At 37.0% G+C, this 27,853-nt stretch overlaps 1 protein-coding gene across 2 annotated transcripts in view; it reads left to right on the top strand.

The window, feature by feature from the left end:
* Nucleotides 1-27,853, top strand: part of LOC127862220 (HEAT repeat-containing protein 1-like) — a 96,365-nt gene that overhangs the window by 1,075 nt on the left and 67,437 nt on the right. For both annotated transcript variants that reach the window (XM_052401244.1, XM_052401246.1), the window contains exons 3-14: nucleotides 407-623; nucleotides 2,370-2,616; nucleotides 5,248-5,502; nucleotides 6,039-6,130; nucleotides 6,985-7,245; nucleotides 14,717-14,824; nucleotides 16,074-16,293; nucleotides 17,023-17,115; nucleotides 17,571-17,656; nucleotides 18,250-18,440; nucleotides 25,815-25,933; nucleotides 27,064-27,228. In XM_052401244.1, coding sequence (XP_052257204.1) covers nucleotides 407-623; nucleotides 2,370-2,616; nucleotides 5,248-5,502; nucleotides 6,039-6,130; nucleotides 6,985-7,245; nucleotides 14,717-14,824; nucleotides 16,074-16,293; nucleotides 17,023-17,115; nucleotides 17,571-17,656; nucleotides 18,250-18,440; nucleotides 25,815-25,933; nucleotides 27,064-27,228 — 2,054 coding nt within the window. The remainder of the gene's footprint in view (nucleotides 1-406; nucleotides 624-2,369; nucleotides 2,617-5,247; nucleotides 5,503-6,038; nucleotides 6,131-6,984; nucleotides 7,246-14,716; nucleotides 14,825-16,073; nucleotides 16,294-17,022; nucleotides 17,116-17,570; nucleotides 17,657-18,249; nucleotides 18,441-25,814; nucleotides 25,934-27,063; nucleotides 27,229-27,853) is intronic.

Below are 27,853 nucleotides of genomic sequence, written 5' to 3'. Positions count from 1 at the left end.
TTTTAAAATACATGTTATGATAGACAAGGGTATATTTGTTATAAAAGTTAGACAAATTGCATTTGCATCTAATGAATCATTGGTGGTATGCAGTTTAATTTTCATTTTACACCTGGTACACAGTTGAGTATATGAGCCAACATTTTGAAAAAAAAAGTGTTACATAAAACACATGCACAGTAAAAATGTCCCTTTATGAAATAAATACATATGGGTCACAGTATCTGACACATGCCCAAGTCTAAAAACAATGTTTTTTACCCAATTAATCTACAATAATCCCCAAAGTTTGTATACACTGTCTAAACTTAAAATGGAACAAGAACACATTAAGATTTCTTATGATATTCTTTCCAAATCAAAAATAATATACAATTGCTACAATTTGTATTCACCATCTTTCCAGGTTTAAATGGTTTAGAAGAATTAGAAACAATAGATGCATCTTTTGCTGAGTTTGAGACAAGTTTATATGGAGATTCGTCCATCACGTTTGAACGTTCTGTAAAGACAAAAGAGGTGAATGAGAAATTGGACCTGGCAATTCAGCGTTTTCTGATCAAAGTGTCTCCATTCTGTTTGCTGAAGCCGGCACATAAAGCACTTGAATGGCTTATTCACAGGTAACTTTTGCTGGTTGGTTTATTTAGATAAATGACATCACTGAAATGTTGATGATTTTAATTTTCTCTTTTGCTATTTACCCAAAGGAGATTATAACTCAAAACTGCAAAGAAAGATATCAGGGTTCCCTCTGGGCTTTAAAAAGTGGTTGCCACTGACTTTCGCCAAATTAAAAAAGTTGTCGCCACACTGGGGCTACGTACATTTGGGCAATGAAGATCATATTATTATAATACAAACAAAAACTGAGCATTTTACAGTATGTTAAATGAATTGGTTTAATAACAGTATGATTAATAATAACATCACATTTAACAGTGTTCATTAAATAAAGGCACATTCAATCAGTTGTAAGTCTTGTTGATTGACACCTTCTTAGCAGCCTGAATATGTTGCCACAGTTTGGGTGCTTCAGCAGCTTTCTGGTAATCTGCAAATACAAAAAGGGAAATAATATTAATATAATACTAATAATAATCAATTAATGTGCAGTATATAAATAATATTAATGTATGCTAGCATATGACCTACTACATAGAGCCCATAGCACAACAGTCTAATAAAATATGCATTTGTGTATATCAAATGTCAAATTGATTTTCATGTGCTTTACTATGTTCATCTTTTTTAACAGTACATCTGGAAGTGAATGCATTGATATAAAGAGTTCACACAGCATAGATTGTGTTTTGGAAATCATATTGAAGGAAAGGAAATTCTTATTAACAACTGTCTTTGTTTGGTTTTTGTTTGTTAGCTGGTGAATGTAAGCGGGGGACCGTTTTCATTGTTGAATGAGTCTCAACATTATTAGAATCTTATGTTCACTTTTTAAAAGTCGTTATACTCTCTGAACTTGCCATTTTGACAAGAGAAATATCATGTCACTTTTAAATAGAACCAAAACATGTAAAATGTTTAATTATTTTCTATAATAACACCGATTTTTCCAAAAACAATCCATACTTACCTTTTTGAGTGTCATGGTTGTCAACGTAACGGTCTTGAATCGGCTGCGAACACTCTGCCAAACACTTCACATTGAAGCGCAAAGTTGGTATATTTCAATGTTGCCTTATCTATGAAGCAATAAAACTGCCAACCAATTAAGATAACTTGTGACAACACCCCAGATAATCGCAAATATCACCATTGCATGCCACTTTGCGACAGTTGCATGCTCCATTGATTTCAGCAGTGTCGCTTACATCACGGAAATCGATTGCATAACGACTGCCGTAAAGCGGCTGGTAAACAGAGCGTCTTATGTTATTTGAAGGAAATATTAAGCAGATAAAATACGCATTTTTAAAAATCACCATTTGCAAAAATTAGTCGCCAGAATATTTATTTTGTCACCTTTGGCGCCAATGGCGATCGACAGCGGGAACCCTGGATATAATGGTTAAACTTATGCCACAATTGACTTACCTGACTGGCAACCTACTTTACATAAGTCAACTGCCTTCTTGATTTTAACTTGTCACAAGCTAGTGGGCATCTGCTTTAGTAAATCTATGATTTTGTTTGCAACTGTTTATTATATGTTTAATTTCCACTGTACCAACTTTACTATTGCCGCATTTGATAGGCAGTATTGAACATATTTATGAAAGATAAAAATTGAAGGATTCTGTTTTTGGGTAGTCATTATAAAAATATTCCAAATTAATCTGAGATTTATCAGATGTAACTATGTCACTGCTTCATACATGCTTCATACATCGCTTGTCTTATTATCCCAGGTTCCACATCCATTTTTACAACACAGATGATCTTCTCATTTGCTTTTTACCCTACCACGAGAGTAAGATATTTGTTCGAGTGCTGCAACTTATCAAGTTTGATTCGAAAATTGCATCAAAATGGGACTGGCTTGAGCCACTGCAGAAATCTGGCGTGCACTTAACACGGAAGACCCTCGTGAACCATTGCCGCACTGACTCTGCCTTCCTGTCCTTTGTCTGTGATGCTGTGCCGAGATATGTCAAGGTATCATTCATAGTGATGTCATATTTGTGTTTGTGTCAATATTTGTAGCTGGGCTTTGTCAAAATATATATAATTAGTCCCCTACCGGTTTCACCGGAGAGGACTTATGGTTTTGTCTCCGTCCGTCACACTTTTCTGGATCCTGCGATTACTTTAAAAGTTCTCAACATTTTTTCATGAAACTTGAAATATGGATAGATGGCAATATGGACATTATGCACGTCATTTCATTTTGTTCCTACGTCAAAAATTCTGGTAGCTATGGTAACAAATACACTAGAAATACTGCTGAAAATGGTGTGTTTTTTTTGGATCCTGTGATAACTTTAAAAGTTCTTAGTATTTTTTCATGAAACTTGAAACATGGATAGATGGCAATATGGACATTATGACGTCATTTCATTTTGTTCATACGTCAAAAATTCTGGTTGCTATGCCAACAAATAGACTAGAAATACTGCTGAAAATGGTGTTTTTTTCTGGATCCTGTGATAACTTTAAAAGTTCTTAATATTTTGCATAAACTTGAAACATGGATAGATGGCAATATGGACATTATGACGTCATTTCATTTTGTTCATACGTCAAAAATTCTGGTTGCTATGCCAACAAATAGACTAGAAATACTGCTGAAAATGGTGTTTTTTTCTGGATCCTGTGATAACTTTAAAAGTTCTTAATATTTTTTAATGAAAATTTAAATATGGATAGATGGCAATATGGACATTATGCACGTCATTTTATTTTGTTCCTACGTCAAGAATTATGGTTGCTTTGGCAACAAATAGACTAGAAATACTGCTGAAAATGGCGTTTTCTGGATCCTGTGATAACTTACAAAGTTCTTCATTTTTTTTCATGCAACTTGAAACATGGACAGATGGCAATATGGACATTATGCATGTCGTTTCATTTTGTTCCTGCGTCAAAAATTCTGGTTACTATGCCAACAAATAGACTAGAAATACTGCTGCAAATGGTGTTTTTTTCTGGATCCTGCGATAACTTTAAAAGTTTTTCATATTTTTTCATGCAACTTGAAACATGGACAGATGGCAATATGGACATTATGCACGTCATTTCATTTTGTTCCTACGTCAAGAATTCTGGTTTGCTATGCCAACAAATAGACTAGAAATACTGCTGAAAATGGTAGTTTTAGCTCCACTGGCCAAAGGCCAGTGGTGCTTATGTCATGGTTCTGTATCCGTCGTGTTTGCGTCAGTGTGTCCGTGCGTTAACTTTTTCTTTAAATATCTTCTTCTCCTAAACTACTAGTCCAATTCTGAAGAAATTTCTGAGGAATGTTAATGTGATGAACCTCTTTCAAATTTGTTCAAATTATGCCCCTGGGGTCAAATTTGACCCTGCCCCGGGGGATCAAAAAATTTAAAATTTGCTTATATAAGGCCTACTTTGTGCAAACTTTATAAATCTTCTTGTCCATAACCATTGGGCCTAAATTTAGTATGTAGTGACATCTTATAGTCCTCTACCAAGTTTGTTCAAATTATTCCCCTGGGGTCAAATTTGACCCTGCCCCGGGGGTAAAAAAATATAATATAGGCTTAGATAAGGCCTAATTTGTGCAATCTTTAAAAATCTTCTTGTCCGTAGCCATTGGGCCTAGGGCTACCAAATTTGCTATGTAGTGACATCTTATAGTCCTCTACCAAGTTTGTACAAATTATGCCCCTGCGGTTAAATTTGACCCTGCCCCGGGGGTCAAAAAAATGAAAATTTGCTTTTATAAGGCCTATTTTGTGCAAACTTAAAAAATCTTCTTGTCCATAACCATTGGGCGTAGGGCTACCAAATTTAGTATGTAGTGACATCTTATAGTCCTCTACCAAGTTTGTTCAAATTATGTCCATGGGGTCAAATTTGACCCTGCCCTGGGGGGGTAAAAAATTGAGAATTTGCTTATATAAGGCCTATTTTGCACAAACTTTAAAAATCTTCTTGTCCATAACCATTGGGCTTAGGGCTACCAAATTTGCTATGTAGTGACATCTTAAAGTCCTCTACCAAGTTTGTTCAAATTATGCCCCTGGGGTCAAATTTGACCCTGCCCTTGGGGATCAAAAAATCGAAAATTTGCTTATATAAGGCCTATTTTGTGCAAACTTGTTCATAACCATATGGCATAGGGCTACCAAATTTGGTATGTAATGACTTCCGTATCTTTTCTGGATCCTGCGATAACTTTAAAATTTCTTTATATTTTTTCATGAAACTTGAAATATGGATAGATGGCAATATGGACATTATGCACGTCATTTCATTTTGTTCCTATGTTAAAAATTCTGGTTGCTACGGCAACAAATAAAGAATAAAAAATATTCTGACAATGTTGGAATTTCTGAAAATGGTGGAGCAGGTAGGGGGCATATATTGCTTGGCAATTGTCTTGTTAAATGATATGTGAGTATTTTTCAAAAAGCATAAATTATTTTGTTTGTGTAAAAACTTTAATATTATGAAGCAAAACTTAATGATTGCAAACATTCACCTTAAGCGATCGACAATATAAATGTCAAAATGAAAACTATATTTTAATCTTTTTACTTTCTCCTAACTTATTCATAGTACACCAAATGTAATTTCTGAAACCCTACCGTTCATTCCCAGGTATTATCAGAGTTGGACCAGGTCCCCAAGTGCCGAGTTCTGTTCTCGTTCTACACCACCACCGTGATAGGGGTCCTGGAATCAGGGGCTGTCACTGAGGTGCTACTGGCCATGCTGGTACCACACCTGAGTCGGGGCATGCAGTCTCGTATACAAGAGTTCAAGGCCGCGTCGTACATGATTCTGGCTCAGCTACTGTTCAAGGCCAAATTGAAGTCATCCCTGCTGAAAACTCTGCAGCAGGTTATTGCTAAGGTTAGTAGAAGTGTTGAGATTTCCGTGAGGGGCCAAGCTTTATCAAAGATCTTATGACAAATTTAAGTTACATTTGAAGCGTTAGCTCACAACAACTAAACATTGATGAGCCATATGTTCTTGAAATAAAGTACATTTGTAATAGGGGTAATAACGTGTTTAGTATCTATGTAGAATTCCGCTGAATCCCGTCTTTACCTTGAGATTGTCTGCGCTTTAGCGGGGTGATACTTTTTATTATTTGATTGTCAGTTATGTGCAAATTTAATATATAATGGTCATGGTCGTCATTGGTGGATAAAATTTGCATTTGAATGTACATCAAAATTCTGATTCCTTAAATAGCAAGGACTGAAAGTGTCTAATCCACTCATTGGGATTGATATATGCATTTGTTGTTGCTGTAAACCTATTTCTTTTAATAACAGACCAAAAATAATGAGGATATTTACGGGAATCAATTAAAACTTCATTTTTTATTTAAATTTTTTAGCATGACCGTTTGCTATTATTGTTTGTACTTCTTCTGTTTACAGAATATTGTGCCTGACCTGCTCACAGAAGCTGTTGCCTGTCTGATGTTGATGTTCCAGACCCAGGACATGTCCTCTGTGAACATCACCAAAAAGTAGGAGAAGTTTCAGTGCTCTTAAATAATGATTCTTGGACTCTGGCTGTCATGTTTTATGGGATCACCTTTTTTTTGTTATCAGCAATTACCGTTTGAACACTCTTAAGGGCCACATATTTTTTGCATATTGAACTTGGTAAGGAACATTTGTCTTAATAATATATCAGTTGATTTTGAAATTGTCTGTGTGGTCAAATATTTGGTCACTAGATGCAATGAAATAAATGTTTGGTGAATAATCTAAAAGTCAATTTTTTGCACAATAATCGTGAAGTATGCTCAGATTATTTGTTCTTGTGTTGTTTTGACCGAGTTAAAAAATGTTGTCAGAAGAATCCCAAAAGCAGCTTGGAACAGATCATTTCCTTTCTTGAAAATTATGGTCATTTTTATGCCCCTGAAGGGTGGCATAAAGTTTTTGAACTGTCCGTCCGTCCTCCATCCGAAAACATTAACATTGGTCATAACTTTTGCAATATTGAAGACAGCAACTTGATATTTGGTATGCATGTGTATCTCATAGAGCTGCACATTTTGGGTGGTGAAAGGTCAAGGTCATCCTTCAAGGTCAAATATATGGCTTCAAAGCGCGAAGAAGGGGGCATTGTGTTTCAGACAAACACATCTCTTGTCTAATTCATTATTAGGAAAGTAAGCTCTAGATTCAGCTGTATTAAATTTCAAGTAAATGACATTAACTTGTGAAAGCACTATGTAAATAGACACTTTTTATTTGATGCAGAATAATATCATGCTTTAATTTTCAGTGTTTGTTTGACACATTGAGCAAACAAATGTATAAAAAATGCATGCTCTCTTAAAATCTGTGTTTGGTGCTATCTTGTTCACAGGTCTTTCAAGTGCCTGTGCAAGCACTTTGGAGTGATCGATGCAATCAGCCAGCTGTATGCCCAGATCGACGCAAACGACTTCCTCTCCCGTCTGCTGGACCGTCTCATTCCTGCCGCCTTCAAACACGCGGTCGGCATAGCAACCAGTGGCGAGAGCAGCCAATCAGAGTCCACAGGAGGCTTGCATGACCATATGCCCATGTTGCACAGGCTCTTGTCGACTGTCAAGCTTCCTGATAACATAGCTGAAGAAGCAGCATAGTAAGTGGTTAGCTCTGTGTGTTTTCAGCTATTAAGAAGGTGTAAGAGATTACCAAGTACAGGGTCTTCCCCAGGCCATTTAAGCGCCCCTTGCCGGGGCGCTTGAATTTCGAAATCAGAGTCCCCGGGGCGCTTGAAATTTTCCGATCAGTGTATTCTTCAGTAAAAGAAAGTGGAGATTGTCCAAAAAAATCAAGGTTTCCCTATCAGTGTATCAATAGTCACTGTTTTAAAAGAGCACTTTGTACCTACTTTCACAAGTAATCGCCATAAACACCACATGGGGTAATGGATAATCCACTGATAAGAGAATAGCATGACGCGCGTATCGATTATTCTAGCCACATTACACGGTCATATAAATGCTGACAAGGATGTATCTGGTAACTTTCCAGTCGTCAAACTGTGAAGTTCATCGTCCAATCGGTTACGCGAATGCTTATGAGGGCGGGGTTAACTATCGACCATTATTTTTGATTGACGTCGGGCATGAAGTAAGAGTTTATCGCAGCTTGATTAGTAAGGAGTTGTACCATTTGAGTAATATAAACCGGTAATTAGTACAGTACAGAACATTAAAATCATCATCACACCTTTTTACTGTAAACAAGTGTTACCTATGACTCATAATTAATACGAGAAATTATTTGCAAGTGGTAAACAATTAATTATTATAGCGAGTAAGTTGTGCAAATGACTCCCGGTTACAATTATGTGATAACAATTTATTTAATTCCAATACATGTATATTTCAACATGTCCATTTAAAGAACTGATTAACCTCGTTTTTCTGACATTTATTCGACACGTAATGCGCTTTTACAAATTTTCGTTGAATTAATTACGCACACTTGTAAATGTTTCGTCCGATTATCGATAGTTAAAAGACTGATGATGGCAACCGGCCGTGTTCCTCGTGGACAACGTGAATTTCATGCATAATTCCGTCAAAACATTTATTCGACTCGTAAAGTGTTTAAACAAATGATCGTTGAATTTATAACGCAACGGTTAATATTTGTTGAAATCTCAAATGGGAATAATTAAGTTTGTAATCCGAAACCCATTCCCGTAAGTCGATGGTAACGCGTTTTTAATCCGAAACACACTTCCGAATGTAAATGTAACCGCAACGTTAAATATTTTTGCTTCAAATTAGCAGTGCAAATTTATTTTGTGTCGAATCTTTTTCTCAATCAAAAAGAGCGCGAAAATTAGGCAGCATGTACAACGTCGCGTCTATTGCATACAAATGGCGTGTATTTAGCGTTTTAACAAGCACACAACAGGTCAGGGGATTGACGCATATTCAGAGGCAATATTTCATCAAATCTATAAATAGTCACTTAAAAAATGGCAAGGTTTTTGTTAAAGAAATAACTGAAAGCTTTTATCGTAAATATTTACCAGAAAGAGATTGATAAAAACGGAATAAACGGGATTATCGGGTAATAAATAGACACTTGAAAAATAGTAAGTATACAGTAATAGAGTCGGGTTGAAACGGATGTATTGGGGAATCGTTCGAGTCGGGATTTTACTATCTGTGCGGAAAAGTTTTAAAACAATTAAACAATATAAAAAATATATATTTTTAAATGACTGGGGGATTTTTTTGAAGAGGCATAGCGCACCAAATGACGTCTTTTGACGCTGTTTTTCTTTGAGTTATAACGCACCATAGAACGTGAATTGACATGTTAAATTTTTTTTTGATCAACGTCGGGAGGGGACACCCCTCCCTATCCCACACCCGGGGCGCCTGAAAAAATTCTTCGGGAAGGCACTGCAAGTAATTAGAAAATATTGAGAATGTATGGAAAGTTTCGCACGCAAACATTTGCACAGCTCAGAGATCATGCAAAAGGAGATTTGTGCAACTTTAATGTAAAAGTTGCTGCTGATTTAGAAGTTGTATTCATTGACCAAAAATGTTTTTAATTAATGTTTAAAAAATGTATGACATGTATGAATTTTTTTATTTAAAATGAAATTCTGCAATGTGCCTATTCTTGTATAAACAATCAGTTCCACTCTGTATCTCTGTATATGTACGTCATGAAACAGGTAGAAAATAATACCTCTTTCCTCTGTTATTGTGTACACAGACCTTGATGTCACAATTTTACTGTACGCTTAGTCCCATAATGCATCACAATTGTTGGTGGACGTGTACGCTTGTGTTGTTATTCTTCAATCTGAAAGTAAAAATTGTGATTACATTTGATGTTGGAACCACATTGCTAAATAGATCATCACAGTACCCAAATACTTTGCAGTATATTTAAAAGGTCATTATGTCCTGGTATGTACACAATGTGTCCTCTGTTGCATTTCAAGAGACTTCTTCAAGGTATATATTCATCATGGCAGCAAAAAAAGTGTTCTTTGTTATACCCCCACTAAACGAAGTTTAGGGCGGTATATATGAGTGAGCTTGTTTGTCTGTCGGTTGGTCGGTCGGTCGGTTTGTCTGTCGCTCTCTAATTCAAGTAGTTTTCATCCGATCTTCATCACACTTGGTCAGAAGTTGTATCTAGATGATGTGTAGGTCAAGTTCGTACATGGGCCATGCAGGTTCAAAACCCAGGTCACGGGGTCACTTAGTGCGTTTTAAACATTGAGCATGGTGTGCTCTGTTTTTTTGTGAAGACAACATGCAAAATATTCTGTGTCAATGCGGCATGTGGAGGTATTCGTCACGTCTGTGACAAAGCTCTAGTTGTATTTGCAGTCAGTTCCTCTATATTCATCATGGTAACAAGTAGATTTCGTCCACTGTTGTCAGTTCCATTGCAGGGTTTTTTTTAGAAAAAGGGAAAGATGCTGGACGCTTGGTAAAAGGGGAAAATAGAGTGCGAAAGAGACATATTTGGGGAAAAAATAAAAACAGTTTTAATCAATGTCTATATTATATATACATGTATACTATCAACTGGTTTATTTTTCTTTTAATGACAACAAGGGCATATCACATATCATAATACAACATACAGTTTTCAATATAGAAATAATGATTATGGTACTTGTCAAAGTGCAAACATAAGTTATTTTTATACATGTTCATTTAACAGTGGTGCCGATTGTCCCAAATTTTAAATCCTGAAAATTAGGCCGGGGGTCTTGGAATAGCAGCCGTAGGAACCCATAAGAAATATAGGGCAAAGCCCCCCACCTCACCCAGAGCCCTTATTAATTGTTTTTTTTAAATAGTATTTCCAATCGAAATTTCAAGTGAATACAATTCGAAATATTATAAACCACATCGTCCGTATCACCGCATGTGTATTCGTCATTCTATTTGTTCTATAAAGAACTTCAAAAATAAATTATAATCGACGAAAAATAATGTATCCGAAAACGACCGTACAAAAAATTGTGTGCGTTTTGCAAATGAAATAAAATGTGCATATCATTTGACTGCAGACAATGAAAACCAGTTACCTAGCAAATACGTAATTAATATACAATTTTATTGACATATTGCTTTACAATAGCATAGTTTGTGGGTAAAAAACAACTTAATTATCACCTTTTAATTTCAAACGATAATCGGCAGAAACTGAAAAAGGTGTTACGTGTTACATCATCGACATAGAACTAATTATTTAATTATCATCCTTTAATTCAGATCTATAGTCGGTAGAAAGGTGTATAAATGATCAGCTTAGAAATTATTTATTTATTGTTACGCTTCTTTTTCATTTGTTTATCTTTAAAATCGACGATTGCCATCGGCCGCTATATTGTTGGCAGACGACAATATAAACTGTGTATTCCATGTAAACAGTGTCTGCGCATGAATGACCCAATATTAGACTCTGTGTGAGCGAACTCAATGTTGATTGGCCAGCTACCACGTGCGCTTCAATTACAGTAAGGTCAAGCGATGGCTCATGTTCTGGTGCAGACCGGTTTTCGTTTATTGTTCAAATTGCGTACAAGTTCATTGAAACAATTTCATTGAAACAAAGAGATAGATAGATAGACTTTTATTTTCCTCCATTCATGGAGAGCATAATATATAATACAGCAAGGAAGTACAATCGAGTATATACATTTACAGCGATAAAGTGCGAAATGTTCTGCATGACTTTGCAAAAATTAACAGGAACTGCACACTGGACATTCTAATCCAACTCCGTAGACGCTCCGCGAACACCGCAAATCAGCTAGTATTACGATGGATAATTAAGCAATCAAAATTAACAATATTCTATTTAAAGCTTAAATAAATACTAAAAAAAGATATGTTTTGGTGAAAAATGATATTCTTGGAGGGGAAATTGTATTTTTAGGGGAAATAATTCTGGTAAGGGAAGACAAAAAAACCTGTTGGTATATATATGTCATGGCAACAAGTAGAATATGTCCACTGTTGAGTTTGCAGTCAGTTCCTCTCTGTATATATTTGCAGTCATTTCCTATCTGTGTATATTTGCTGTCAGTTCCTCTCTGTGTATATTTGCTGTCAGTTCCACTCTGTGTATATTTGCAGTCAGTTCCTCTCTGTGTATATTTGCAGTCAGTTCCTCTCTGTGTATATTTGCTGTCAGTTCCTCTCTGTGTATATTTACAGTCAGTTCCACTCTGTGTATATTTGCAGTCAGATCCTCTCTGTGTATATTTGCTGTAAGTTCCTCTCTGTGTATATTTGCTGTCAGTTCCTCTCTGTGTATATTTGCTGTCAGTTCCTCTCTGTGTATATTTGCTGTCAGTTCCACTCTGTGTATATTTGCAGTCAGTTCCTCTTTGTGTATATTTGCAGTCAGTTCCTCTCTGTGTATATTTGCTGTCAGTTCCTCTCTGTGTATATTTACAGTCAGTTCCACTCTGTGTATATTTGCAGTCAGATCCTCTCTGTGTATATTTGCAGTCAGTTCCACTCTGTGTATATTTGCTGTCAGTTCCTCTCTGTGTATATTTACAGTCAGTTCCACTCTGTGTATATTTGCAGTCAGTTCCTCTCAGTGTATATTTGCAGTCATTTCCTCTCTGTGTATATTTGCAGTCAGTTCCTCTCTGTGTATATTTGCAGACAGTTCCTCTGTGTATATTTGCTGTCAGTTCCTCTCTGTGTATATTTGCTGTCAGTTCCTCTCTGTCTATATTAACAGTCAGATCCTCTCTGTGTATATTTGCAGTCAGTTCCTCTCTGTGTATATTTGCAGTCAGTTCCTCTCTGTGTATTTTTGCAGTCAGATCCTCTCTGTGTATATTTGCAGTCAGTTCCTCTCTGTGTATATTTGCAGTCAGATCCTCTCTGTGTATATTTGCAGTCAGTTCCTCTCTGTCTATATTAACAGTCAGATCCTCTCTGTGTATATTTGCAGTCAGATCCTCTCTGTGTATATTTGCAGTCAGTTCCTCTCTGTGTATATTTGCAGTCAGATCCTCTCTGTGTATATTTGCAGTCAATGCCTCTCTGTGTATATTTGCAGTCAGTTCCTCTCTGTGTATATTTGCAGTCAGTTGCTCTCTGTGTATATTTGCAGTCAGTTGCTCTCTGTGTATATTTGCAGTCAGTTCCTCTCTGGGTATATTTGCAGTCAGTTACTCTCTGTGTATATTTGCAGTCAGTTACTCTATGTGTATATTTGCAGTCAGTTGCTCTCTGTGTATATTTGCTGTCAGATCCTCTCTGTGTATATTTGCAGTCAGTTTCTCTCTGTGTATATTTGCAGTCAGTTCCTCTTTGTGTATATTTGCTGTCAGATCCTCTCTGTGTATATTTGCTGTCAGATTCTCTCGGTGTATATTTGCATTCAGTTACTCTCTGTGTGTATTTGCAGTCAGTTCCTCTCTGTCCATATTTGCAGTCAGTTTCTCTCTGTGTTTATTTGCTGTCAGATCCTCTCTGTGTATATTTGCAGTCACTCTCTGTGTATATTTGCAGTCATTTTCTTTCTGTTGATATTTGCAGTCTCTCTCTGTGTATATTGGCAGTCATTTCCTCTTCATGTATAGTTGCAGTCAGTTCCTCTCTGTGTATATTTGCAGTCATTTCCTCTCTGTGTATATTTGCAGTCAGTTCCTCTCTGTGTATATTTGCAGACAGTTCCTCTGTGTATATTTGCTGACAGTTCCTCTCTGTGTATATTTGCTGTCAGTTCTTCTCTGTCTATATTTGCAGTCATTTCCTCTCTGTGTATATTTGCAGTCAGTTCCTCTCTGTGTATATTTGCAGACAGTTCCTCTCTGTGTATATTTGCAGTCAGATCCTCTCTGTGTATATTTGCAGTCAGATCCTCTCTGTGTATATTTGCAGTCAGTTCCTCTCTGTGTATATTTGCAGTCAGTTGCTCTCTGTGTATATTTGCAGTCAGTTGCTCTCTGTGTATATTTGCAGTCAGTTCCTCTCTGGGTATATTTGCAGTCAGTTACTCACTGTGTATATTTGCAGTCAGTTACTCTATGTGTATATTTGCAGTCAGTTGCTCTCTGTGTATATTTGCTGTCAGATCCTCTCTGTGTATATTTGCAGTCAGTTTCTCTCTGTGTATATTTGCAGTCAGTTCCTCTTTGTGTATATTTGCTGTCAGATCCTCTCTGTGTATATTTGCTGTCAGATTCTCTCGGTGTATATTTGCATTCAGTTACTCTCTGTGTATATTTGCAGTCAGTTCCTCTCTGTCCATATTTGCAGTCAGTTTCTCTCTGTGTTTATTTGCTGTCAGATCCTCTCTGTGTATATTTGCAGTCACTCTCTGTGTATATTTGCAGTCAATGCCTCTCTGTGTATATTTGCAGTCAGTTCCTCTCTGTGTATATTTGCAGACAGTTCCTCTCTGTGTATATTTGCAGTCAGATCCTCTCTGTGTATATTTGCAGTCAATGCCTCTCTGTGTATATTTGCAGTCAGTTCCTCTCTGTGTATATTTGCAGTCAGTTGCTCTCTGTGTATATTTGCAGTCAGTTGCTCTCTGTGTATATTTGCAGTCAGTTCCTCTCTGGGTATATTTGCAGTCAGTTACTCACTGTGTATATTTGCAGTCAGTTACTCTATGTGTATATTTGCAGTCAGTTGCTCTCTGTGTATATTTGCTGTCAGATCCTCTCTGTGTATATTTGCAGTCAGTTTCTCTCTGTGTATATTTGCAGTCAGTTCCTCTTTGTGTATATTTGCTGTCAGATCCTCTCTGTGTATATTTGCTGTCAGATTCTCTCGGTGTATATTTGCATTCAGTTACTCTCTGTGTATATTTGCAGTCAGTTCCTCTCTGTCCATATTTGCAGTCAGTTTCTCTCTGTGTTTATTTGCTGTCAGATCCTCTCTGTGTATATTTGCAGTCACTCTCTGTGTATATTTGCAGTCATTTTCTTTCTGTTGATATTTGCAGTCTCTCTTTGTGTATATTGTCAGTCATTTCCTCTTCATGTATAGTTGCAGTCAGTTCCTCTCTGTGCATATTTGCAGTCAGTTCCTCTCTGTATATATATGCAGTCAGTTCCTCTCCGTATATATTTACAGTCGGTTCCTATCGGTGTATATTCATCATGGCAACAAGTATCTGGAGGAGGACGTTGATGACAGGATCAAAGACAGCCTGCAAGGCATTGTCCGACAGCTAGAAGGAAAGTATGTAGCATTCTTTAGTATTTGTATTACACCTTTGATGGGGGTGGGGGTTCACCTGGCTGTAACACTACAAGTGAACATTGATGTACTCACCTTCCTTCATTTTGGCTTAATTTCTCTCTGAATTGTCAAAGCTACTGGGTACACTACTCACCCAAATGTTGGCTTTGGTGTCTGCATAATATTCCATGTTTCTATTGCATGTATTCAATTGAAAACTCACACATGTGTTTGGAGTTATTGTGTGAGGTCACTGATCAAGTCCCAAAACTCTTACCTGCAATTAAGCAGAATAATGCCCCCTTTTTGTATGTTTTTGGTTAATGTAAATGTGCAACATCTCCATATCAATCTTTCTACTACAAGTATTTAATTATAACCTAACACTTATGTTAAGGGTCCAGTGATTATTATCCCCCGCCATAGGCGGAGGGATATTGTTTTGGCATTGTCCGTCCATCCGTCCGTCTTTCCGTCCGTCAGTCCGGCACTTTTGTGTCTGGAGCCATATCTTCAAAGTGCTTTGGCGGATTTCATTGAAACTTGGTATGAGTATATATATGGATAAGAGGATGATGCACGCCAAATGGCATTGTACACCATCTGTTAATAACGGAGTTACGGCCCTTTGTATCTTGAAAAAATGCTTTTTTGAGTGTCAAATATAACACTTTTGTGTCCAGAAGCATGTTGGCGTGGGATATCAATTCAACGAATTTGCTTGTTTTTACCTAAAATTACAGCCTCTTACAGGCTGTTTCCCAATGGCAAACAGTAACATTTTTGCCCAAAAAGCTCACCAAAATTTTCCCAAAAAGTTGCAATTTTTTCCAATAAACTATAATAGGTTTCTTGAGTTTGTTTTAAGGAATGGGAACGGATTTTGGAAAATAGTCCAAATATTCGAATCCAAAATTCATATTTCATTTGAATATTGAATTATTTTTTTTTAATGCAATGAAACTTAAAACAAGGTATATGTGCAGTCATATTTTTGGTTCAGTGTAGACAACTTTTGTGTCATTGTTTGCATAACAGCTGCAATCATTATTATTAACAAAATTATTATTGGCATGCTGGAGGGTATCAGGAGAGGGGTAGTGTCTATTTATTTTTTCTGGCAGTTTGCGCGGGTGTTAATACACTACCTTTTTCTATCGTCAAAGACAATTGATATGTTGTTCACAGTTAGGGGTCTCGCATTTAACACTGAAAAGAAATTCCAAACCTATTCCTATTCCAAACACAGGCATTCCGCTGCGGTTGACCGGGCTGTGTCGCGGCGACTTTCTGAGTCGGAGACGCAGCATGACCGGGAACTGGTCCAGGAGTTCCTGAACCTGTACGTGCTCTCTGTGCCCCACCAGCTGGTGACAGACTCCGAGACGAGCCTCGTGTTGTCTCTCAACCACCGACTTGCCTCTGTGAGGGAGAAGGCCGTAACCACTTTGATAGCAAGCAGGGCAGAGGTATAGTGGGTGATATTGTGTGTGTAGTTGATGCCAATTTGTCTGTGTGCGATGGTGTCTTAAATCTTTAGTCTTCTGTAGACACACTTGAGTAAGTTCCCTAGGAAGAACCCCTACTTAGTCAAAAAAAAAATCTTGAGAGATTGAGAAGATCAGAATCAAACATAAGCCTTAAAGTTACCTTTCAGTATGGACTGAAACTGCAGTAATTTTTTTCATCGGAACACTTAGAAAAAAAGAGCACTTAGAAAAAAACAAGAAAAAAACAGTGTGTTTTTATGCCCCCGGATCAAAAGATCGGGGGTATATTGTTTTTGGCCTGTCTGTCTGTCAGTCTGTCATTCATTCATTCATTGTGTGTGTCCCAAAATTTTAACCAAAACTTTAACCTACGTTAAACTTTGGTCATAACGTTTTTTAAATTGAAAATAGCAACTTGATATTTGGCATGCATGTGTATCTCATGAAGCTGCACATTGTGAGTGGTGAAAGGTCAAGGTCATCCTTCAAGGTCAAAAGTAAACACATACAATCCAAGGGAAGTAATAAGCTTTAAAAGGGAGATAATTTGTAAACCTGCCAAATGATATATTGAAATTGTATTTCAAAGCGGTGCAATATGGGGCATTGTGTTTCTGACAAACACAGCTCTTGTTTTAATCTGTTTTCCTGGACTGTGGCTTTCATCTGTCATAAACATACAAATCAAGCTTGAAGCCTTACTTTCAGTTGGATGACGTGGGTTTCCTGAAGGATTGCCTGCTGCTGAGACTGGGAGATGAGGATCCGGAGGTGGTGTCTGCGGTGCTGGCAGTGGGACAGGTGAAACTCACAACTTTGTACCTGACTCTGTTGGTAGCGGCAGAGTTCAAGGAATGCTAGACTGAGTGCATTGATAAATGTGAAAATTACCTGAAGACAAGTGGTTTAAAGTGAAAACAATTTTAATGTATAAAATAATTATATAATTTTTCAGCTTCAATTTGAATTTGACTTTCAAGTTAGTACAAGGAAAAATTGCTTTGCCCACTGGTGGCAATTTTTTTTAAAGGAACAGAATACATGTTAAATATGATGGTTAACTACACTTTTTATGATGCATAAAGCTTCCTAAAATATCAAAATATTATGGGACTCTTAAAACTGTTATTATAAAATAACAGCAAATAATATAGTGTCAGACTACGTTTTGGTCTCTCTTTAAAATTCGTTAAAAAATCTGAATACATTCTTAGTGTCATAAATTCAGATGTCACATCGAATAATTTTTGGTACAGGAGCTATGGGAGATAATCATTGATGGGAAGACAACCCTGGGTCTGCTTCAGAGCATTGTCATGAAAGGAGTTGTAACCAAAAAATGGTGAGTGTAGTGAAATAAACCTTGCTTAGCTGTAATAATATTTAATTATTGTTTTACTTTACTAAAGATAGACTAGCAGGTAAATATTTACCATTATCTTATTTGCAATCTGCTTATGATTTATGGGTGGACTGAGTTTTTTCCCACATAAACTGGGCTTATACATCATATAGTAGAACTTCCATAACGACAAGTTTTGAATTTCCATGGCTGCGGTTAAGGAAGTCTGTTGACCAAATTTAGTAGTTTCTTTCTCCAAAACTTGCATTCATGTATTGAGTTGATTGTATTCTGAATGGAGTACTTAACGCTTTCCCTCTCAGAAGCAAAATGAAAATGGCTATTTGCAAACAGCATAAAACCAGAACAGCCAGCGAGTCACTCACAGTCTGTTCAGGTTTTATTCTGTTTGCTGCTCATCAGTATCTAAGGGTTATAAATGATGCCTTTAAAACTTGAATTTAGTAAAAAAGGTCTTTAATTTAATTTAATATTCTATGGGACTACAAACAAGTCAAAATATGTATCTATGTGGTAAAGGGTTAATGCAATTACAGGAATGATCCGACTTAACAATCTGATTTCTCTGGTAGGGAGGTGTGTGCCAAACAAGCAATCAGATTGCTGAGTCACTATCATGGTGATATTGACCTTGAAATCTTTGCTGGTTGCCTCCCCTGCATGTTTATATGTGAAAAGACTGGCATCTCCTTGGAGGTCATACAGACAGTGATGACGTCGCCATTGGTCACAAACAGTCCAGTGCTGAAGGACTTTGGTAAAGGTGAGAATTATAATTATGATTGAATATGACAGTTTTTGTATTCCCATCAAAAGGTAGCCATTAGGAATTGCACTTGTCCATATGTACTTCTGTACGTCAGCAATTATGCACCAAAGCTCCTATTCAACTACTGGGTCAATTTCACATGTGAATGACTTGAAGGTGCAGAGATCACTAAAAAAGAAATTTTTGCAGGATAATGGCCCTTTTTTTGTTTCTCCATTTTAGTATTGTTAAGTAAAAAAAATGTGTTTTCGACTTCGTTTGAACTACTGAGAGGATCTTTCTCAAATTTCACTTTTGAATTTCCTAAATGTGTAGTTGATCACAAGAAAAGAACCATGGCTGCAACCAGTTTTAGCAGAATTACAGCCCTTTGTCTGTTTTTCCTTTTAAGAATAAATAGTCCCAAAATTTTGTGTTTTCAATTCCTCTTTAAGTAACTGTTGAACCTTGCTCAAAATTTCACAACTGATTACCCTCAATGTGTAGATGATGGTAAACACAGGAGTTTTATCTGCAACAAGTTTGGGCTGAATTATGTTAATTTGTTTTCCCACATAAGCATTAATAGTCCCACAATTTTGTGTTTTCAACTCTTCTTTATCTGCTGTTTTGATCTTGCTCAAAGTCTCACAATTAAATGACCGTAATGTGAAAATGATCGTGTAGAAAAGAAATTTGCCTGCGACTAGTTCTAACTGAACTATGGCTCTATGTCATTTTGTCTTTTGTGAAACATACAGACATGTGCAGTTGGGGCACAGTGTCTGTGGTTGGTACAAATGGGATTAATGCAACTTTGCAATGTTATGCAGTTGAAATCTGAATCTATTTTGGGTATCTGAATTACTAATGCCTTAAATGATATGTTTGCAAAAGCTGTTAGTGTGGGCTTTTGGTCAATGGAAGTTGTGAAAGCAAACTTTGTTTGATTTATGGACTTTTTTGTTGTTGTTTTTATTAAGTTACCGGTATTTGTATTTTCATATTTTTCATATAATAACATCTTATAGGTAAAAGATAGGAAATGAATACTTTGAGACTGTCTAATCTTATGCAAAAAAATATATAATTTATGGTAAAATCTTTTTGACGACGGCACTCTTTTGTTCATTTCAGATATGTTTAAAAAATTACTTGAAACACAACAAATGCAAAACAAATGCAAAAAAAAGAGTAAATATTGTGGGGGGTTTTGTTGTTGAGATGGGTTTTGCTCAGATATATTGGTAACTCCCAGCTCATATTTGGCTTTTATCTGGATAGTAAGTCACTTTTCGGATTTGCATATCGCGGAATTGCTTTACATTGCGGAACTTTGCGGATTTGCATAACTGTGCAGATTGGATATTGCATAACTTTGCAGATTTGGATAATATTGCGATTAATGTTGCGGAAATGCTCACTATTGCTAATAATAATTTTGGGTTGACTGTCTGTTACTTAAAATTAGGAAGGCCATTTGGGGTAATCATTCCTGATTTATAACTTTTCTGTATTCTTTGATGTTTCAGCTCAATTTCTCCAACTAAAATTTTGATCTTAAGTTTATAAAAAGTTTAATCACTTAACCTACTCCGTATTTCTAGTTGTTTGTTATACCCCCACAAACGAAGTTTAGGGGGGTATATATGAGTGAGCTTGTCGGTCAGTATTAAGTGTCCGCTCTCTAATTCAAGTTGTTATCCCCCACCATAGGCGGAGGGATATTGTTTTGGTGTTGTCCGTCCTTCCGTCCGTCTGGCACTTTTGTGTCCGGAGTCATATCTTGGAAGTGCTTTTGCGGATTTCATTGAAACTTGGTATGAGTATATATATGGGTAAGAGGATGATGCACGCCAAATGGCATTGTACACCATCTGCTAATAACGGACATGTGGCCCTTTGTATCTTAAAAAAATGCTTTTTTTGTGTCAAATATAACACTTTTGTGTCCAGAAGCATATTGGCGGGGGATATCAGTTCAATGGATTTGCTTGTTTTCATCTGATCTTCACCAAACTTGGTCAGATGTTGTATCTAGATGATGTCTAGGTCAAGTTCAAATATGGGTCATGCCAGGTCAAGAACTAGGTCACAGGGTCACTTAGTGCGTTTTTAGCTCACCTGATTGCTCAGGTGAGCTTTTATGACCGGTCTTTGTCCGTCTTCTGTCCATCCGTCCGTCCGTCTGTCCACATTTGTTCGTAAACACTCTAGAGGCCACATTTATTTCAGATCTTCATGAAATTTGGTCAGAAGCTTCGTCCCAATGAAATCTCGGTCGAGTTCGAAACTGGGTCGTGCCAGGTCAAAAACTAGTCAATAGGTCAAAAAAAAGAAAAAACTTGTAAACACTGTAGAAGTCACATTTCATGCCCAATCTTCATGTAATTTTGTCAAAATGTTTGTCTTAATGATATGTTGGTTGAGTTCAAAAGTGGTTCCAGTCCGTTGAAAAACATGGCCGCCAGTGGGCAGGGCAGTTTTCCTTATTTAGCTATAGAGAAACCTTGTAAACACTCTAGAAGTCACAATTTTTACCTAATCATCATGAAAGTTGGTCAAAACATTGGTTTTATTGATTTCTCGGACTAGTTCGAAAACGGTCCAGATCGGTGAACAAACATGGCCGCCAGTGGGTGGGGCATTTTTCTCTATATGTATATAGTGAAAACATGTCAACACTCTAGAAGTCACATTTTTGGCCCAATTTTCATGAAATTTGGTCAAAACATTTGTTTCCTTGATATGAGAGTTGAGTTCGAAAATGGTTCCGGTTCATTGAAAAACATGGTTGCCAGGGGGACGGGCATTTTTCCTTATATTTATATAGTAAAAAGGCTTGTAAACAATCATGAATTAAGGTCATGTAACATGCGAGACAACTCTTATAAATATTGCATTTAAGTTTACAGTAGTTACTCCCCTTTGACTCTTAATGTTTTCATAATAATACAGTGTATTTTCTAGAGGGCACATTTCTTTTCCGATCTTCATGAAACTTGGTCAGAAGCTTTGTCCCAATGATATCTCAGTCGAGTTTGAAACTGGGTCATGCCGGGTCAAAAACTAGGTCACTAGGTCAAAAAAAAGAAAAATCTTGTAAACACTGTAGAAGTCACATTTCATGTCCAATCTTCATGTAACTTTGTCAAAATGTTTGTCTAAATGATATGTTGGTTGAGTTTAAAAGTGGTTCCGGTTCATTGAAAAACATGGCCGCCAGTGGGCAGGGCAGTTTTCCTTATTTGGCTATAGAGAAACCTTGTTAACACTTGAGAAGTCACAATTTTTGCCTAGTCATCATGAAAGTTGGTCAAAGCATTGGTTTTATTGATTTCTCGGACGAGTTTGAAAACGGTCCAGATCGGTGAAAAAACATGGCCGCCAGTGGGTGGGGCATTTTTCTCTATATGTATATAGTGAAAACATGTCAACACTCTAGAAGTCACATTTTTGGCCCAATTTTCATGAAATTTGGTCAGAACATTTGTTTCCTTGATATGAGAGTTGAGTTCCAAAATGGTTCAGGTCCGTTGAAAAACATGGTTGCCAAGGGGACGGGCATTTTTCCTTATATTTATATAGTAAAAAGGCTTGTAAACAATCATGAATTAAGGTCATGTAACATGCGAGACAACTCTTATAAATATTGCATTTAAGTTTACAGTAGTTACTCCCCTTTGACTATTAATGTTTTCATAATAATACAGTGTATTTTCTAGAGGGCACATTTCTTTTCCGATCTTCATGAAACTTGGTGAGAAGCTTTGTCCCAATAATTTCTCGGTCGAGTTCGAAACTGGGTCATGCCGGGTCAAAAACTAGGTCACTAGGTCAAAAAAAAGAAAAATCTTGTAAACACTGTAGAAGTCACATTTCATGTCCAATCTTCATGTAACTTTGTCAAAATGTTTGTCTAAATGATATGTTGGTTGAGTTCAAAAGTGGTTCCGGTTCATTGAAAAACATGGCCGCCAGTGGGTGGGGCAGTTTTCCTTATTTAGCTATAGAGAAACCTTGTAAACACTCTAGAAGTCACAATTTATGCCCAATCATCATGAAAGTTTGTCAAAACATTGGTTTTATTGATATCTTGGACGAGTTCGAAAATGATCCTGATCGGTGAAAAAACATGGCCGCCAGTGGACGGGGCATTTTTCTCTATATGTATACATGTATAGTGAAAACATGTGAACACTCTAGAAGTCACATTTTTTGCCCAATTTTCATGAAATTTGGTCAGAACATTTGTTTCTTTGATATGAGAGTTGAGTTCGAAAATGGTTCCGGTCAGTTGAATAACATGGCTGCCGGGGGGGGGGGGGAGTTTTCTTATATTTATACATAGTAAAAAAAGCTTGTGAACACTCTAGAAGTCACATTTTTTGCCTGATCATCATGAAATTTGGTGAAAAGATTGGTTATATATATATCTCAGATGTGTTCGCAAATGGTCCCGATCGGTCAAAAAACATGGCTGCCAGGGGGGTGGGGCAGTTTTCCTTATGTGACTAGAGAGAAACCTTGTGATCGAACACTATAAAAGTCACATTATTTGCCTAATCATCGTGAAACTTAGTCAATACATTGGTTTTATTAACCAGGTTTTTCGAAGAAAAAAACTGGTTATTAGATTGGCGAATGTCGGCGGGCAGCTGGCGGGCGGGCTGAACAAGATTGTCCGGGCCATAACTCTGTCGTTCATTGTCAGATTTAAAAATCATTTGGCAGATTTGTTCACCATCATTAGACGGTGTGTCGCACGAAAGAAATACGTCAATATCTCCAAGGTCAAGGTCACAATTTGAGTTTTAAGGTCAAAAATGGCCATAAATGAGCTTGTCTGGGCCATTACTATGTCATTCATTGTGACATTTTAAAATCATTTGGCAAATTTGTTCACCATTATTGGACGGTGTGTCGCACAAAAGAATTACATCAATATCTCCAAGGTCAAGGTTGCCACAACTAAAAATATATTGATTTTGAAACAACCATGTAACTATGAACAATCAGTAACAATGCACATTTTGATTTTGAGTTGTCTCTCTTTATCAGACTTTTTTTATGCCCCCCTTGGAAGAAGAGGGGGTATATTGTTTTGCACATGTCGGTCGGTCCATCTATCTCAAGAATGCTGTGGCCTAGGATCATGAAACTAAATAGGTACATTGATCATGACTGGCAGATGGCCCCTATTGATTTTCAGGTCACTAGGTGAAAGGTCAAGGTCACAGTGACTTAAAATAGTAAAATGGTTTCCGGATGATAACTCACGAACGCTTAGGCCTAGGATCATGAAACTTCATAGGTAAATTGATCATGACTGGCAGATGACCCCTATTGATTTTCAGGTCACTAGGTCAAAGGTCAAGGTCACAGTGACTTGGAATAGTAAAATGGTTTCCGGATGATAACTCAAGAATGCTTACGCCTAGGATCATGAAACTTCATAGGTACATTGATCATGACTGGCAGGTGACCCCTATTGATTTTCAGGTCACTAGGTCAAAGGTCAAGGTCGCAGTGACTCGAAACAGTAAAATGGTTTCCGGATGATAACTCAAAAATGCTTAAACCTAGGATCATGAAACTTCATAGGAACATTGATCATGACTGGCAGATGACCCCTATTGATTTTCAGGTCACTAGGTCAAAGGTTAAGGTCACAGTGACTCGAAACAGTAAAATGGTTTCCGGATGATAACTCAAGAATGCCTTCGTCTAGGATAATGAAACTTCATAGGAACTTTGATCATGACTGGCAGATGATCCCTATTGATTTTCAGGTCATTAGGTCAAAGGTCAAGGTCACAGTGACTCCAAACAGTAAAATGGTTTCCAGATGATAACTCAAGAATGCTTAAACCTAGGATCATGAAACTTCATAGGTACATTGATCTTGACTGGCATATCACCCGTATAAATTTTCAGGTCACTAGGTCAAAGGTCAAGGTCACAGTGACAGTAAAATGGTTTCCGGATAACTTAAGAATAATTAGGCCTAGGATCATGAAACTTCATAGGTACATTGATCATGACTGGCAAATGACCCCTGTTGATTTTCAGGTCACTAGGTCAAAGGTCAAGGTCACAGTGACAAAAAACGTATTCACACAATGGATTCCACTATAACTGACAGCCCATATTGTGGGCATGCATGTTTAACAAACAGCCCTTGTTTTCTAATTGAAATCAAGGTCAATTTTACACAAGGGGGTTAACAATACACACTTTGAATTGTCTCCCTTTATCAGACTTTTCAACTGAAAACCTGGTTTTGTGACAATTTTGTCATTTGTTGATTTCTGTGACAAGTTGGAAAATGGCTCAGATCGGTGAAACACACTTTTTAGCTCACCTGATCGCTCAGGTGAGGTTTAAGGATTGGTCTTTGTCTGCCGTCCGCCCGTCCACATTTGGTTTGTAAACACTCTAGCATTCACATTTCTCAAGCATTCTTTATCAAAGTTGCTGAAAGATCTCAGTCAAGTTTGATAATGAGCAAAATCACATACTTAATGCCATAATTATTGCCCTTAGATTGTCCAAAATTTCATTATATTATACAAAATCCTTGTAAACACTCTAGAGGTCACAATTTTGTTTCAGGTTTTATGAATCTTGGTCATAATATTTATTTTTGTAAGCAAAGTTTGATGTTTGGTAAGGGGGGGTCAACTCAAAATATAGGTCAACAGGTCAAATCTTACAAAAACAAAAACACTCCCTGTGCCAGAGTTTTGGTTCAATAATGATGAAACTTGACCAGGATGTTTGTCTGGACAATATCTAGGTCAAGTTTGACGTTTGGTAAAGATTGAATGAACCAACTCCTCTCAGGTGAGCGAACTAGGACCTCTTGTTTAACATTCAGCCTGGTGTCAGCTCTCTTATTCAAGTAGTTTTCATCCGATCTTCACCAAACTTGGTCAGAAGTTTTATCTAGATGATCTTAAGGCCGAGTTCGAACATGGGCCATGCCAGATCAACCACTAGGTCACTGGGTCACAAAGTACGTTTTACACATTCAGCATGGTGTCCGCTCTCTAATTCAAGTTGTTTTCATCCGATCTTCACCAAACTTGGTCAGATGTTGTATCTAGATGATGTCTAGGTCAAGTTCGAATATGGGTCATGCCGGGTCAAAAACTAGGTCACAGAGTCACTTAGTGCGTTTTAAACATTGAGCATGGTGTCTGGTGTTTTTTTGCGTAGACAACATGCAAAATATTCTGTGTCAATGCGGCATGTGGGGGTATTGGTCACATCTGTGACAAAGCTCTATTTATAGCTTGCTACGGAAAGGAAAAAAAAATAACTATAACTTTGTTTTGTGTTATTCGAAATTCATATATACTAAAATAATGATATCTTGGTCTTCAGAGTGGGCCCTGAAATCAAAGAAGATTTCCGGGGCCAATTTCAGTGCAGTCAACCTGCTAGTCAGCCAGTGCTTGGCGGCAGGCCTGTTAAAGCAGATGGAGACAGGAGCGCTTTCAATGGTGAGATAAGGCTTCACAAAGTTTAAATAGGGGAAGACGTTAAACTAGGGTATCTGATGTAGAAAGATTTAGGTAGCTACAATAGTTTAACCCATTTATGCCTAGTGGATTCTCCCATCCTTCTAAATTGGATCAATTTATTTCGAAAATAAGGGATGTCTAGTATATTTATTTTTTTATTTATAATATTTCTTACAGAAATTCCTTTAAGCAAACAGCGCAGACCCTGATGAGATGCTGCATCATGCGGCGTCTCAACTGGGTCTACACTGTTTACCAAGGCCTTTTTTCTAGATGCTAGGCATAAATGGGTTAACACTCAGTTGTTGTTAAGAATGTTTAAAGAGACTGGATAAAACACACATTGATTTTTATATGGTCTGTTAATACAAGTTTGTTTCTGCATAATGTTAATACAGCTACGGCCACAAATGAAGATTGGCAGTTGGAGTCACTCTGTCGGTCAGTTGTTGATCAAGCGCTCAACCGATAAGTCAGTCAGCCCGCATAAATCGATAAGATTGTGGAGCAACCTACTTCCATGTTTCTCAAGCTATTTAATGTTAACTTCGAATTTGTAATCACGATGAAGTGTAAATAAGGAAGAATTATTTCTCTTCCCCTTTGTCCACACATTCCTGAGGTTATTGCCCTTGAACATAGCTGGCAAAGCTGTGTAGGGTATTTCTCTTGTGTGTGACAAAACTATGGTTTTCATATAATATAATTTATAGTATTCTTATGTACTTTTTAACTTTTGTTGAATATAATTCCTTATTTATGTTTGGTTTGACATTTTTTCCGTTAAAGGGCATGACAAATAGCAAATTGCTATTGGATTTATTCAGCAAATTTATTGTTAACATTTTAAAACAATTCATTAAAATCATATAACATAAAATTATTTTAATTAAAAACTTAAGATTTTTATATTCAAATACTAGTTATAATTGCTGGCTATAGTCTCGCAAACAATCGATGTTGTGTTGTTTTTGTGTTGTTGTTGTTGTTTTTTTTTTGGGGGGGGGGGTGGGGGGAGATTGTGTTATAACTTTTGTAGTAAAAGTAGTATTTATAGTATTTATTTCTTTAAATTATATTTATTTCTGTATTTATTTAAATATATACAGTTGAATCAATGGGCCGATACAGCCATAGAGACGAAAGATAATCGACTGGCGTGTCTGCTGATGCTCATACTCAACGAGCTAGTAACCATGACAACTGACCAAAAGTTAAGATTGGACATCTGTTATTTACAGACGCAACTTATTGACAGACTACACAAGAATGAGGTAAAGTGGAATCAGTCTTGAGAGTATAGCTGTTGTTTCTATAGCTAGTAGGGAAACATTTAGGCTAAAAAAAAGTAAAGGGTGGTGCTAAAAAGGGTGAAGTGTGAGAAACAAACCAGTTGTCAGTTTATGTGAATGTTGGCAGCTTTCATGTCCAGGTATCTTGAGATGGCATTTGGGGAAAGTAGGATCACGGCCAAGGTCATTTTAAAACTGTTTGCGCTCAATGTAGGTTGGATGTAGGTATTGCGCTAAAATTGTGTTTGTTTGTCTAGCTAGCGTGAAATTGCTTTACTAATAAAATTTAAGTATGATTATTTATGTAAAATGATAGGAGCCTTGTGTCATGGTATAACTATGTTAAATGTTATTTTCCTGTTACTGAGTATTCATTTAATGTCACATTTAACAAATAGTACCCAGCACAGTGAGGGGTTTATTATCCCCCCCATAGGCAGAGGGATATTGTTTTGGCATTGTCCGTCCATCTTTCCACCCGTCCGGCTGGCCGGCACTTTTGTGTCCGGAGCCATATCTTGGAAGTGCTTTGGCGGATTTCATTGAAACTTGGTATGAGTATATGTATGGATAAGAGGATGATGCATGCCAAATGGCATTGTACACC

This window comes from Dreissena polymorpha, chromosome 16 (genome assembly GCF_020536995.1).
Source record: "Dreissena polymorpha isolate Duluth1 chromosome 16, UMN_Dpol_1.0, whole genome shotgun sequence".
NCBI classification, from domain to species: domain Eukaryota; kingdom Metazoa; phylum Mollusca; class Bivalvia; order Myida; family Dreissenidae; genus Dreissena; species Dreissena polymorpha.
Note: the sequence above shows the minus strand (reverse complement) of the source record. Positions and strands in the feature narration are given on the sequence as shown.